The 13,126-nt window shown below is 44.3% G+C and overlaps 1 protein-coding gene across 4 annotated transcripts in view; it reads left to right on the top strand.

Moving 5' to 3' along the window:
- The window catches only part of Zswim6 (zinc finger, SWIM-type containing 6), a 167,445-nt gene extending 163,364 nt beyond the window's left edge, over positions 1 to 4,081 (top strand). For all 4 annotated transcript variants that reach the window (XM_087621664.1, XM_087621665.1, NM_001433121.1 and 1 more), the window contains 2 exon segments: positions 70 to 151; positions 1,394 to 4,081. In XM_087621664.1, coding sequence (XP_087477790.1) covers positions 70 to 151; positions 1,394 to 2,256 — 945 coding nt within the window. In that variant the 3' untranslated portion in view covers positions 2,257 to 4,081.
- Positions 4,082 to 13,126: the final 9,045 nt, after the last annotated feature.

Raw genomic sequence — 13,126 nt, 5'->3', positions numbered from 1 at the left:
GATGAATTGGGGATTTTCCCCACTGACATAAAATTACCTTGAAAACGGTTTGTTACCCTGCTCTTCTAGGTTATGCGAATGACACTGTCAACCCTCAATTGGCGACGGCGAGAAATGGTGCGGTGGCTGGTGACATGTGCTACTGAAGTAGGTGGGTAACTTGGAGCAGAAGCATCATGGGTGCTCGTGAGAGGATTTCATCTCACGTTATAAGAAATCCCTGTGCCCTCTAGCACATAGCAGGGACTCTCTTCTCTAGACCCCACCCTTAGTTGCACAGAGCCTCTAAACTGTCTTGGGGGGCAGCTCCAGCCTCTCACTTGAAGTGGAGGGAATCAGTGAGTGAGCAGTTTGCACGAAGTTCCTGTAGCCACCTAATTCCTCTGAGGGAGAGGATGATCACCTTGTGTGATCCGGATGGACTTTGAAGTGTGTGAGGAATTGTAGCCACCATAAAAGAATCCCCTGACTGTCCAACAGCCTTGAAGCCTATGGTTTCCCCTTTGCGAGACTTAAAAAACTGCTGTGTCCCAGAAAAGTGCATAGCACAGACAGGCTGACCATGGCTGCTTAGGCTGCCTTTCTTCCTATTTGCATCCTGGAAGGAAGCACATCTCTTACTGAGAAGACACTGCCTTGAGATTCTGACAGGAAACACTGTAAAATCTGTTTCCTCTTCTTTCCCTCATGTGTAACAGGCTATTTCAACCATCGCAAACTTGGCCTCAGTATGAAAATTCCCTTTCGATTATTAAAGTGCTCTGGTGCTGAAACAATACAGAGGCGACAGGGCTTTTGGAATAGGTGCCCGCTCCCCTGCCGCTGTGGCAGGGTGGACAGCCACCTTGTGTGGTAAGCCCTTGGGTACAGGTGGTTACAGACAGGGTCCACTTCTGTTCACTCTTTGTTTCTTCTGAGTGTGGGTGATAGTTTCTTGATTGTAGGTCTTAAAGTTTTGTGCTGTATATATTTTAAACTTAAACATACCACACCACATATATGAAGTCCCTGTTTGTGGGAGGGTTGCCCCATCTTTTTATTTTGTCGGCCTCCAGTTCTGTGGTACATAATTGGCAAGAGGCCCCAGTGAACGAGTGCTCATTAGTAAAAAAATTCTGTTGTTTGAAATGGCAATCGGTGCAGTGCAAATACCAGCCACCAAGAGGATTGCTTCTTTATTATGGGAAGTTCATGTTCCTTTCGGGCATTTCACAGAATAACAATGCATGTAACCTCATTCTAAAAGGCTACTCCCGGCACAGTACCTTCAGGGTGTCCGTCTAGCTCCTGTTCTGCGATGGTTACCAGTTCGAGCATCAGTTGTGAAAGTGCAAACAGAGCCTTATCCAGACTTCCTGTTAGCAGTAATGGAGTTTGTTTATGTTCCTTGCAGGCGTTTATGCCCTGGACAGCATCATGCAGAGCTGGTTTACACTGTTCACTCCCACTGAGGCCACAAGTATTGTTGCAACTACTGTGATGTCCAACAGCACCATAGTCCGCCTCCACCTGGACTGCCACCAGCAGGAGAAGCTGGCCAGCAGTGCCCGGACGCTGGCATTGCAGTGCGCCATGAAGGACCCACAGAACTGCGCCCTCTCTGCACTGACCCTCTGTGAAAAGGATCACATAGCTTTTGAGACGGCGTACCAAATTGTCCTTGATGCTGCTACCACCGGCATGAGCTACACACAGCTCTTTACAATAGCACGGTACATGGAGCACCGTGGGTACCCCATGAGGGCCTACAAGCTGGCGACGCTGGCCATGACCCATCTCAACCTGAGCTATAATCAGGACACACACCCTGCCATTAACGACGTGCTGTGGGCCTGTGCGCTTAGTCACTCCCTGGGTAAGAATGAGCTTGCAGCTATAATACCTCTGGTGGTCAAGAGTGTCAAGTGCGCAACGGTACTGTCAGACATTTTGCGCAGGTGCACTCTGACCACTCCTGGCATGGTGGGACTTCATGGAAGGAGGAACTCTGGCAAGCTCATGTCACTGGACAAAGCCCCCTTGCGGCAGCTCTTGGATGCCACGATCGGGGCCTATATCAACACGACGCACTCCCGACTCACACACATCAGTCCTCGGCACTACAGCGAGTTTATAGAGTTCCTCAGCAAGGCCCGAGAGACCTTCCTGATGGCACATGATGGACACATTCAGTTTACACAGTTTATTGACAACCTGAAACAAATCTACAAAGGCAAAAAGAAACTGATGATGTTGGTTCGGGAGAGGTTTGGTTGATAGAACCTGTATGAATGGGGAGGGGGTGGGGGCGGGAGGGATGGTTTGTTTTTACTTGAGCCTGCCTTTGTACCCTTTTTAACTTAAAGAACAGAGCCACACCGGTATTATATGTGTATAGTTATATTGCGTTTGCAGACTAAATTGTCATGTTGTGAAAGTTTGTGTGTTTTTAAATTTTTCCCTTTTCCTTTCTTTGGTTTTTAATTCTTTTTTTTTTATTATTATTATTGGTTTGTGTGAGAGAGGTTGAGAAGGTTTGGTTTACACTGAGTATATGTTGTCAAGTGGCCAAAGTCCACATAGCTCTCCTGTTTTCTGTATACGTTCACAGCCTCAAAAAAAAAAAAAAATAATTGAAATGGCTTTAAAAACCGAACAGAACACCTCCATCCTGCGATAAGTACCTCGAATGGATTCAGCTTTACCCCTCTGTGACTCATCCTCACATTCTCAGCATATTTAACAGACCAACAAAACCAAGTACTAGTAGTGAGGGGCTGACCCACGTGGCTTTGCAGTGCTCTTCGTCCAGAAGCATGGCACACGATGCTTGTGCATGTGGAAACTTAGCGACTGTCAACATACATTCTCAGGGATTTATCCAAAAAAATTAAAAAAAAAAAAGAATGAGAGCATTTATTGTACTGTATATATATTATAGTATATGTCTGAATATTGAAAATATAACATTAACTAATTTATAAAAAATATTCTATGTAATGCAAAAATACTTGAAGCTGCAGTAGCTTGGTTTTAAACAAAAACAAAAAAATGGAGAGAAAAACCTATCAGAAGGACTAGAAGTGCGCCTTGCTTCGGGGTGGGCTCAGTCAGTGAACTTCATGCTGGGCGTTAACGCAGAGCCACCTACCGCCTGCGTAGTTGGACTGAGATCTATCGGGAAGATTCTATACGTATATATATCTATACAGCTTCTGTATACGTATGTATATGTATACACACAGACACCAACAACCACTACACCACACATGCTTGTAACAGGCACTGGAATAAAGAGGGGCAACACACAGCCGGAGCAGCCAGCCTTAGCACTAAGAACATGCAGTACGCCAGAACTGGGGTTCGTGCCTCCCAGCCTAGGAAACTCAAATATCCTTTTGACACAAAACGCAAAATGTTTTCCAGAACAATTGACATGATACATTACGCCTTTGCAGTGAGCTAATAAGCTAACGTTTGTGCACAGATAACATTATATATATTATATATCTATTCTGCATAGGTATTTTGACTTTGTGCAGGACAGAAAGTTGTGTAGGTATGACTGTTCTACTTTTCAGTTCTCTCTCTCTTTTTTTTAATATATTTTATTTTCTCTAGAATTACTCAAAACAAAAGCAGCCTTCTATCTTGCCTTGTCTTAATGCTTTAAAATAACCAAACTGGAGATCTAACTACCAAACTGTTCATTATATTATTAAAATACCAACCTTGGTTACAGTGTAGTGTCTTTACTTTAGCTGATGGTTCTGTAACCTTGTGCTTTTTAAAGCAACTTTATGTTTTGGTGCAAAAGTTGTCCCGTGTCTCTTGTTCCCTTCATTAGAAAACATGCTAGAGGTATGTTTGTAGGTATTTTTGTTTAGAAGAACTATTTCATGCGCTCCATTTTATTTATTATAATAGGTAAAAAGAAAAAAAAAAGGTCGTACTTCTTCACTCATGTAAACATGCTCATGAAGTTGAAAGTAAGATTTGATACACTGATATCAATTTATTTATGTAACTAAATCACTGTTTTATAAACTTGTTAATGATCAACAATTTTTGTTTTGATTAAAATTAGTTTTTTGAAAGTTGATTCTGCCTCCTTTATGGTATATCTACCTTGTTGCACTTGAATTGCGTGGTTGTTGACTGACTCTGACTGCGTCTAAATGTTTAAAACAACTATGTTCATCCTCCAAATGCTTAGGCGCTGTGTCCCAGGCCCTTCCTTAGGCCCTAGAGGTACATACTGTGGCAAACAGAATGAGAGCCCAGAGCTTGCTGTCTGCTTGGCGTCGGAGACAGGTATAAATGAGAGGACCTCAAAGACAAAAACACAGTAGCCAAACTGGTCATCTCTCCCTGACTGGTGATGATAATTTAGGGTGCTAATTACTTTGTGTGTTTAATAAATGCTAAGATTGTAAGGCTTTTTGAGGGTATGTGATTTTAAAGAAAATTATAAGGTAAATTCTATAGATTCAATATAGACCCGTACTACACACTACCACTACCAAAAACCTGTATTCATAAAGGTGAATATGTAGTATCTGTCTGCATTTTAGAATAGCACAAAATGTACCAAGTGTACAGTTTGGTGCAAAAGTTTAATGTTCCTTTATAGCAGATCACCAGAAATTTCTCAAGCCTGCAGAATGGAACAAGTAACAACTCCTTCCCCCGCTGCCTGGTAAATACCAGTCTAATCTGTTGTTAGCACTTAACTGCTTTGGCTGCTTCCTCTAAGTGAATCCATGCAGTAATTTGTCTTCTCATTTCTCTTACTGCGGTCCTCCCACTTCACCCGTGTTGGAGCCTGGGCCAGAATTCCCCGCTTTTTAAGGCTGCACTTCATCTCATCACACAGATCTACTACATTGTTGACTCACCCATCCATCCGTGGACATGTGTCCCGGCCGCCTCTGTTTTTCGCTGGTGTCAACAATGCTGCTTTTAACTCGGGAGATATTTCTTGGAAAGACTTCCAATTGTTTGAATATGGATACATAACCCAGATATAGAAATAACAAGAGGGGGTGGGGTTTTGGAGGTCTGTTTTTTGTTTTTGTTGTCCTGTGGTTTTATTGTTACAAGGATCTCCACTTTCAGAAGACACCCCCTCTTAAAATATTTTTAGTTTAACATCTGTTCTTAAAGGTAGATTACAAATGTCAAGAACTCGGGCCAGTAAGTAGAAGTGAAGATGAATCTCTGGTGACATCAGAAGTCCAATTATTGCCTAGAGAAATAAACCCTGTGTGATGTTATAGGGTAAAATCTATGCAGTGGTACAGAATTGCCTCTTTTATTGTAAGCTTACTCACAGTTTTGCAATAGTTCATATTGTTATGGGCAAGTGTAGGTTTATGTGAGCACTGGGACATTGCATATAAGGTAGACTGCCAAAAGGCAGCTGTGGCATCAGAGGAAGATGATATATATATGCCTTCCGGTTGCCAGGAAGTGACCATATTCCCTGGTGAAAACGAAGTCTTGTTCTTACAGACCGTCCTTGCAGGGAGTGCATAGACATCTCACGGAGCTTTGCAGAGAGTGATGGGGTGCCACAGTGCTGTACCTCTAGCCCCTCAGTTCTGTGGTGTCAGCAGTTCCGCTGACAAACCAACCCATGTACCTGTGTTCTCATCTCTAGTGGTCTGGTGCTAGGAAACATTCTGAGACTAAATTTGAATGGAAGGAGAAATAGAAGTAATGTATTTAGAGCATCCAGAGGCAAAAGAGTTGACTCCTAATTGGAGCTTTTATTTGCTGTGTTACTTGAGGATAAGAACTAGAGTTTGGGGGTGGCAAATATTTCATGACCTTCAAATACTGTTTGTCAGCCGCATAAAAACTGAGGTCACCGTAGTCACATAATAGCACAGCAAAGTAATGGAGGAGAATTGAATTTTCTATATTGCTGAAAAACTTACAGGGCAATAAATGGTCAGAGTATGGAAAAATCATTTAACCAATAGACGTTAGTAAAAGACATGTAACCGGGTTAAAAAATAATCCACCGATGTGGACAAATTCAGTGTAGTTAAGGTAAAAACAGGAAATACATGAGGAAAGTTGTGGATGGTCCATTCAGTAACCTTCCTACTGGATGACAGGGAAGTGTCAGGTACAGGATTGAAGCTCCTGCATGGCATGGATCCTACAGAGGGAGGTGTGCAAGCCGTTCAGCGGTAGCACATGTCACTAGGGAAGGAGAAAGGTGTAATTGCAGGTAGACCAGTCCAGGAAGACCAGGTTGGAGACAAACGCAGTTTCCTGGGGAAGTAAAGAAGCTGGCCGTGTATGAGGCACCATGCTCCATGCGGCAGAAGTGTGGAAGGCACAAGAATGTCAGCAAGGTACTTAGGGGGCAGATGGGGGTGTGGGGTGATGAGATGAGCAGAGAAATGTAGAAGGCGGAGCTGAAGTGGAAGACACATTATTCCTAGAGGGGCTTCTAAGTCATGGCAAAGTTTTTCTCCTTGACAATTCCAATATGAAGAGGTCATGATCTGTCTGGTAAGGAGGCTGAGAAGCCCTTTGCTGGCTACTGTGTGGTCAAGAGCATAAGAAGTAAGGAGAGGAATTGGGAGGCCATTATACACAAACCATTGGACCTGCTAGGCTCAATAGAGATGGTAACCAGCACTTACAGTCAGTGTGTTGCAGAGAGTTGGGCCATGACCTGGTTTTAGATGCAGTGTGTTAGAAAACCACCAGAAATGACTCCCTAGTTTCAATCTTGAGCTGCTGGGAGATGTTCCATTAACTAAAATGGCGACTAAGGCAGGAAGCAAGTATTTCAGAAGAGCAGGCGTTCAGGGCTGCACACTTTAAAATCTGATGTCTCTAAGACCCACGTGCAGCTGCCAGCGGGCGGCTCAGGGAAAGCTCAGAGCTGGAGAGCATCTTTAGAGTCTAGTTTTAAAGTGTTTTGTATAAAACAGTGAGTGGGTGAGGATAATTTGATCCCAAATAAAATCCTAAAAATGTTACTTTCCTAGTTTGATTGTTACATTACCCCATCCCAACGGGGTCTCGTGGACTTGATGTCTAAACAACAGGTAGTTCCTGTCCTGCACCAGGCCCTCTGATCTGGTCTTTATCGTCTACAGTTAACTTTAGCATGGTTCTCCATATATGGAAAACATGCTTCTGATTTTCATCCCACCTTCTGGCAAGTTCCCATTTGGAAAAAAACCAAGAAGGCCCTACTTGGACTGGGTCATAGCAGGTAAAGGGGTGCTATTTCCTGAGAGATGTGAGTCCCAGAAAGCCTGCCTGTAGCTGTGAAACCCTTCGTGTCTTGTGTAACGACAGCAACGGGAGCCCTAGGAACAGCTGCCTCAGCAATGGTTTTCACGGATTTCATAGTTTCTCCATTTTGAAAACTATTAGTTGTTTAAAATTCAACAAAGGAAGCTATAGACCCCAGTCCTCTGTGCTCTCCCCGGCTCCTCCCGCCCCCCTGCTTCCTATTGTGAGATTTCAAACCTACAGGAGCATTGAAGGAGTAGCAAAGGGAAAGCTCGCAGCTCCCTGACAGTCTGTGTGGGTTGTCAGTGAGCTTTGGTGAAGCGTTGGTGACCGGCATTTATAGCCCTGTCTTTGTGAAGGACTGTGCTTTGCTTGAGAGACGTAACCACTCCCTGGCTCGCCAAAGTCCGAAGTGAGAAAGAAGAAAACTTCCTCTTCTCAGAGCCAAACTGGAGACACCTTCCTAGTGAAAGTCGGAAGAACTATGCAGCAGGAAAGAAGAAAACACTTAAAAAAAAATTACCCTACATAGATGTGTATTAACAGTCACTGAAGAGGAGTGAAGTCAGTGAAGCCTTGGCTCCATTGGCAAATCCTACCTTGAAGAATGCGGACACAGGCCGGTTTGGAGGAATTTGCTTTTCCTCTGTGCAAGGTTTTTCAACGGGTCCCTGCCTTATAAATATGTTCCTTTGAGAGCTGTGCCGTGTTGAGCAGGTGAAATATCTAGAAGAGTGGGATCGCTACTCCTGCTTTAGAATAAACAATGCACTACCCAGGTCCACAGACACCAAAAGGACGTTCATGATTAGTATAGCAGGTTTGGATCCGACTACAGAGTTTCGATCCACTACCATCAACTGTCATGACAAAGCAATGGTGGAGAGATGTCCGTGCCTACCACATAAGACATTTCATGCCCTTTGCCTTGATGAGTGCATTTGTTCAGTCATGTATACGTGATTGCCATCTCAAGTTTACTCACGAAGATACAAAAACACAAGCTATCCAAAGTCACACAGTCCCAGACAGCGAACACCTATAAGCCCTGGCAACTGCCTCCAAAGCCACTCCTAAGTGGTTCATGCTCTGTTGCTTCTCACGAAATTACATTTATTGATCATGTACTGTGTCTTAGCACTGCAGAGCCCAAAGAAATAGATTCCATGGTTCCAACCCTCAAGAGAAGGTTGCTAAAATGAACTAAAAAACGAGTGAGCAAGATGATGACCGGGAGAAACTAGCATGAGTTCTCAGAATTTTGTTCAGTGGAGCTGTATGACGTGTGACATTACTTTTTCCACGTCACAGGTCATGCCTTCCCCTCTTTCCCCACTCTCCTCTGGTGTGTGTAGTGTGTGTATAATGTGTATGTGTCTGTCTAAACTCACTCCAGCTCATCTAACATGCCAGAGAGAACCCTAAGCATAAGTCTGCTTTCCATTTCTGGATCTGATGGCCTAGTTTGGATTTGGACATCACACCTGCATCTTAGTCACTGGCTAGCAAAAATAAAAGCCAGGGTGGGGGTGAGAAGAGGAGCAAGCCCATTCATTTTCCCATTAGCAGAATCTGATCACTTCAGTATCTGCATTGCCTCATCACCAGGGGTTGGTTTATCGGAGTGTGGTACACGAACCACCTGCATTAGAGCCATCAGAAGGACAGCCAGACATACTAATGTCTGATGCACACCCAAGACTGAGTTATTAGTAAGGGACATTGGACTGTATAAGGAAGCTAAGTTGTTTTAAAAACAAACTTTTGCTTTTTACATTCAATATCCATTCATGTTACCCAAGGGATGGATTTAACAAGATGGTCTGGAAAAGCAGGCGTGTGGGGCAGCCTGGGGCAAGACGAGGTCCCAGGCCTCTCTGTGGAGCCCAGCCATCTTCTCTACCTGTCTCTGGTGGGAATCCCTCTTGTCACCCAGAGAAGGGATGACTGCCAAAGGGCATGGAGCCAGCTTCTGCAGAAGCCAAATGGGATCAGGAGAAAATGGTTGCAGGGTGGTCCCAGGAAGGCTTTCTCCTAAAGGAAAATAGGAGTAGAACCCAGGACATTCCGAAAAAGTTCTCTTGAAACAACCTTGTGCGGTGTGGTTCCCTGGGGAAATCCATATGCTTGCCTGAGCACACAGCACCTTCCAAACAAACAAACTGCAGGAGTATGCAGAAAGTCTGCAAACTCACAAGGCAGGAGCCTCCCTAGAAACTGCACCGCCAAGTCCCAGCGCAGCCCCACCCAGTGTGGCTCACAGCTGAGCCGCATCTGCAGCCCCTGCTTTAAGCTATTCTGTCGTGCCAGATGATCAAAAGCCTCTTTGTTTTGTCTTTTCCAAGTCCTGCCTCAGACACTCCCATCTCCTCTCTGGCAGCCAAGCAAAGTCACTGAGCATCCATATCAGGGACTGGTAAATTTAATCTGTGGACGAAATTCCCCAAATCCATTTTGATTGCTGTCACTCTGAGAGATCTGGAGGGCTCATAACCAACGATGATGCGTGGGGACCATTTCTTGAAAATGCCTAGCAGAGAATTCGCATTCAAGGTTTACTCGCCCTTCAGGTCTGAATGGGTTTTCTTCTGCCTGGTGACTCAGGGGAGACAGAGGTGTGGCAGGTAGATTTCTGTCTTCAACGGCTTCTCAAGTGCCTCTGTTTACAGTTCCTTTGACAGCCACATGGTTTATAAAGAAGTGACTTTGAGGCAGAGATTTGCTTCCTCCAAAGCCTTCCTGGGACACACTTAGAACTTGTGTAGAGAACCAGGGTCACTGGACTTGCAATGCAGGTCCTCACATTGGGTACATATGGCTCTGTGCACTCTGTGGGTGACTTGGGTAACTGACTGGCATGCTTGGGCACAGTAAAGAATCGTCAAAGGGGCTTAAATGCCATTGTCTTTACTTTCAGTGTGGGGCTACACATGGGGTGGAGGTGGGAGGCCAGATGCCTCATTCCTTGGGTGTTATACGTGCCAACTTGGCTTTTGGAATGGTCTAGAGCTCAAAGACTAGCCAGTAAGTCAGGCTTTGGGATCTATCTGTGTCTGTCACCGGCTGGAATTATAAACACATGCCGTCATGCATGGGTCTCAGGGATCAAACCCAAGTCCTCATGGAAGCCCTTTATCAATTGAGTCATCTCCCTAATCACATGTCATTTTTTGTTTTCATTAGGGAGACATTTATATATTTCTAATCCAATTGCTACCCAGCCCATCAGTATAGCCAGCCCAGGGTCTCCCGGTCAGTAAGAGAACATATGCTTTCAATCATTAGTCACCTAGGGTGCCTGACTCATCTTGACTTTTCCGTTAAAGCTGGGATATTTTTCATTACATGTGAAGTCTACAAGCCCATTAAAAGGCCGTAAATAGTTTATTTCAACTTGATTAGGATGGGAATCTCGGAATGTGTACGTAAAACCAGGACACCATGAGCTTTGCTCTTCAGGGATGGCTTTACCAATGATGTCTCTCAGTTGCCTTCTAAGTTCCCTGAGTCTCATTTGTCAGTGGAGTTGTAACATGGGGGTCTAGGCTCTCATTAATACTACTGGGAACAGGTATATTGAAAGGGCCATGCACTCTTACAAACCAAGAAAGCCACGTGGTCACCAAGAGCAAAGAAGGAAGCCAAGAAGCAGTGGCTGGCAACAGAGCTCAGTGCTGGAGTACTTGCCTAGCAGGCACAAGATCCTGACTTTGCTCCTCAGTTACACCTCCACCCATGCAAAAATAACTATGGGTGGGTGTGGTGGTACGTGCCTGTAATCCTAGCACTGAGGAGGCTGAAGCAGAAGACTCTTGAGTTCAAGGCCACTCTGGGCAATATGGCAAGATGTTGGTCGAGAAGGGGGAAGGAGAGAAAAAGGAAAGTAGGCGGGAGGGGTGGAGAAAATGGCGGAAAGAGGGAGAAAGTATGACAGGGTAGTCTGCCATTTGATATCAGCAATTGACAGATATCTAAGAATAAATGAAAATCACTATCTTTGAATTGGGCGACATATTGAAGAGGATGAGGAAGAAAGACTCCGTACAGTCCCTAATCTGTAACTGCTGATTTCTGAAATAACACAGTGCCAAGATCACACAGAGAATTTTTGCTCAACTGAAACTCAGGCTGGCCTGGCCCAGGGTTATCTTTAGCAAAAGGCTGGTCCAGGGATGCTAGGCTCATTGAAAGAGAACAATCAAGCAAGGAGTGGTAATCAAAAAGAGGAATCAGCCCGGGGTCTATTCAAATATGTTACAAGAAACATGTGAAAGAAATGCTAAGAAAAAAGAAATGGTTAAAAAAGAAAAACGCAGGCATCAGAAAAAAATGTGGTCAAGTAGATAAAAGCCCTGATCCTATTTAAAAAAATAAATGAATTCAAACAATGTGGCACCTCAATCTAAAAGCTCAAAGCAGAGAATTAAAAGTGGGAGGGAAAGCAGCTATTATCAGCATTATTCTCGCCTTTTGTCAATTCACAAACAGACCTTAACATGTGCCCAACGGGACTCAGAGCAATTTTCTGTCTTAACTCACCCATCCTTGCAACGGTGTTCTCCCTTCACTCACCTTAAAGACGAAGAACCCAGTGTCAGATGACTTAACCAGCAGTGCATTCTGGCAACCATGACTCAGGAGCCCTTGCTTCTTACCTCCCAGCGGCATTGGCAAGGTGCTGGGGAAAACTACAGAACAGGCATAATAAGCTCACAAGGGAACAGGTACTGCCAAGAATGGGAACCGGCAAGGCAGGAAGGAATGGGTGGCAAAGCAACAGAATGAATGGAAATGAAGAGGAGTTCAACAATAAGGAAATGAAAATACTAGCCGGAGATGTCAGTCCAGTGAGATCGCCAAACACTATTCCTGTAGCAAAGAACCTACAACTGGAAGAGAATAAAGGCTAAGCTCACTCGGCAGTGTTTACAGAATAGAGTCACAGGATGGAGTGCATACCCTGTCCAAGGAGAACTTACATCCTCAGACCACAGCACAGCATCTAATCTGCAAAGTGAAGAGAATCCCAAAGGCATCTAGGTAAGAAGGAAATCGAGTCCACACTAAACTCCATGGTAATAACACACTGGAATCACGAAAAGACAATGTAGGCAATCTAAGAATGTTGTACCCAACAAACAAGTGAACTACAAAAGCGGTTGAGGGGCTGAGATGGCTCAGTGGTTAAAAGCATGTACTGTTACACAGGACCCAAGTTCAGTTCCCAGTACCAACATTAGGAAGCTCACAGCTGCATGTATGTCCAGTTCTATGAGATCCAGTGCCCTCCTCTGGCTTTCACTGGCATGGCCTTCATGTGCACATACACATGTCAAACACATACACACATGGACAAACTCACATACACATGGACAAACACATATAAATGAACAAACACACATACACATGGACAAACACACATACACATGGACAACACACATACACATGGACAAACTCACATGCACATAGACAAACACACATGCACATGGACAAATGCACATACACATGGACAAACACACATACACATGGACAAACACATATGCACATGGACAAACTCACATGTACATGGACAAACACATGGACAAACACATGCACATGGACAAACACACATGCACATGGACAAACACACATGCACATGGACAACATACATACACATGGACAAACACACATGCACATGGACAAACACATACACATGGACAAACACACATGCACATGGACAACACACATACACATGGACAAACTCACATGCACATGGACAAACACACACATGGACGTACTCACATGCACATGGACAAACATACATGTACATGGACAAACACACATACACACACATGGACAAACTCACATGCACATGGACAAATTCACATACACATGGACAAAC

This window comes from Rattus norvegicus, chromosome 2, assembly GCF_021556685.1.
Source record: "Rattus norvegicus strain SHRSP/BbbUtx chromosome 2, alternate assembly SHRSP_T2T, whole genome shotgun sequence".
In the NCBI taxonomy this organism is placed as follows: Eukaryota; Metazoa; Chordata; class Mammalia; order Rodentia; family Muridae; genus Rattus; species Rattus norvegicus.
Note: the sequence above shows the minus strand (reverse complement) of the source record. Positions and strands in the feature narration are given on the sequence as shown.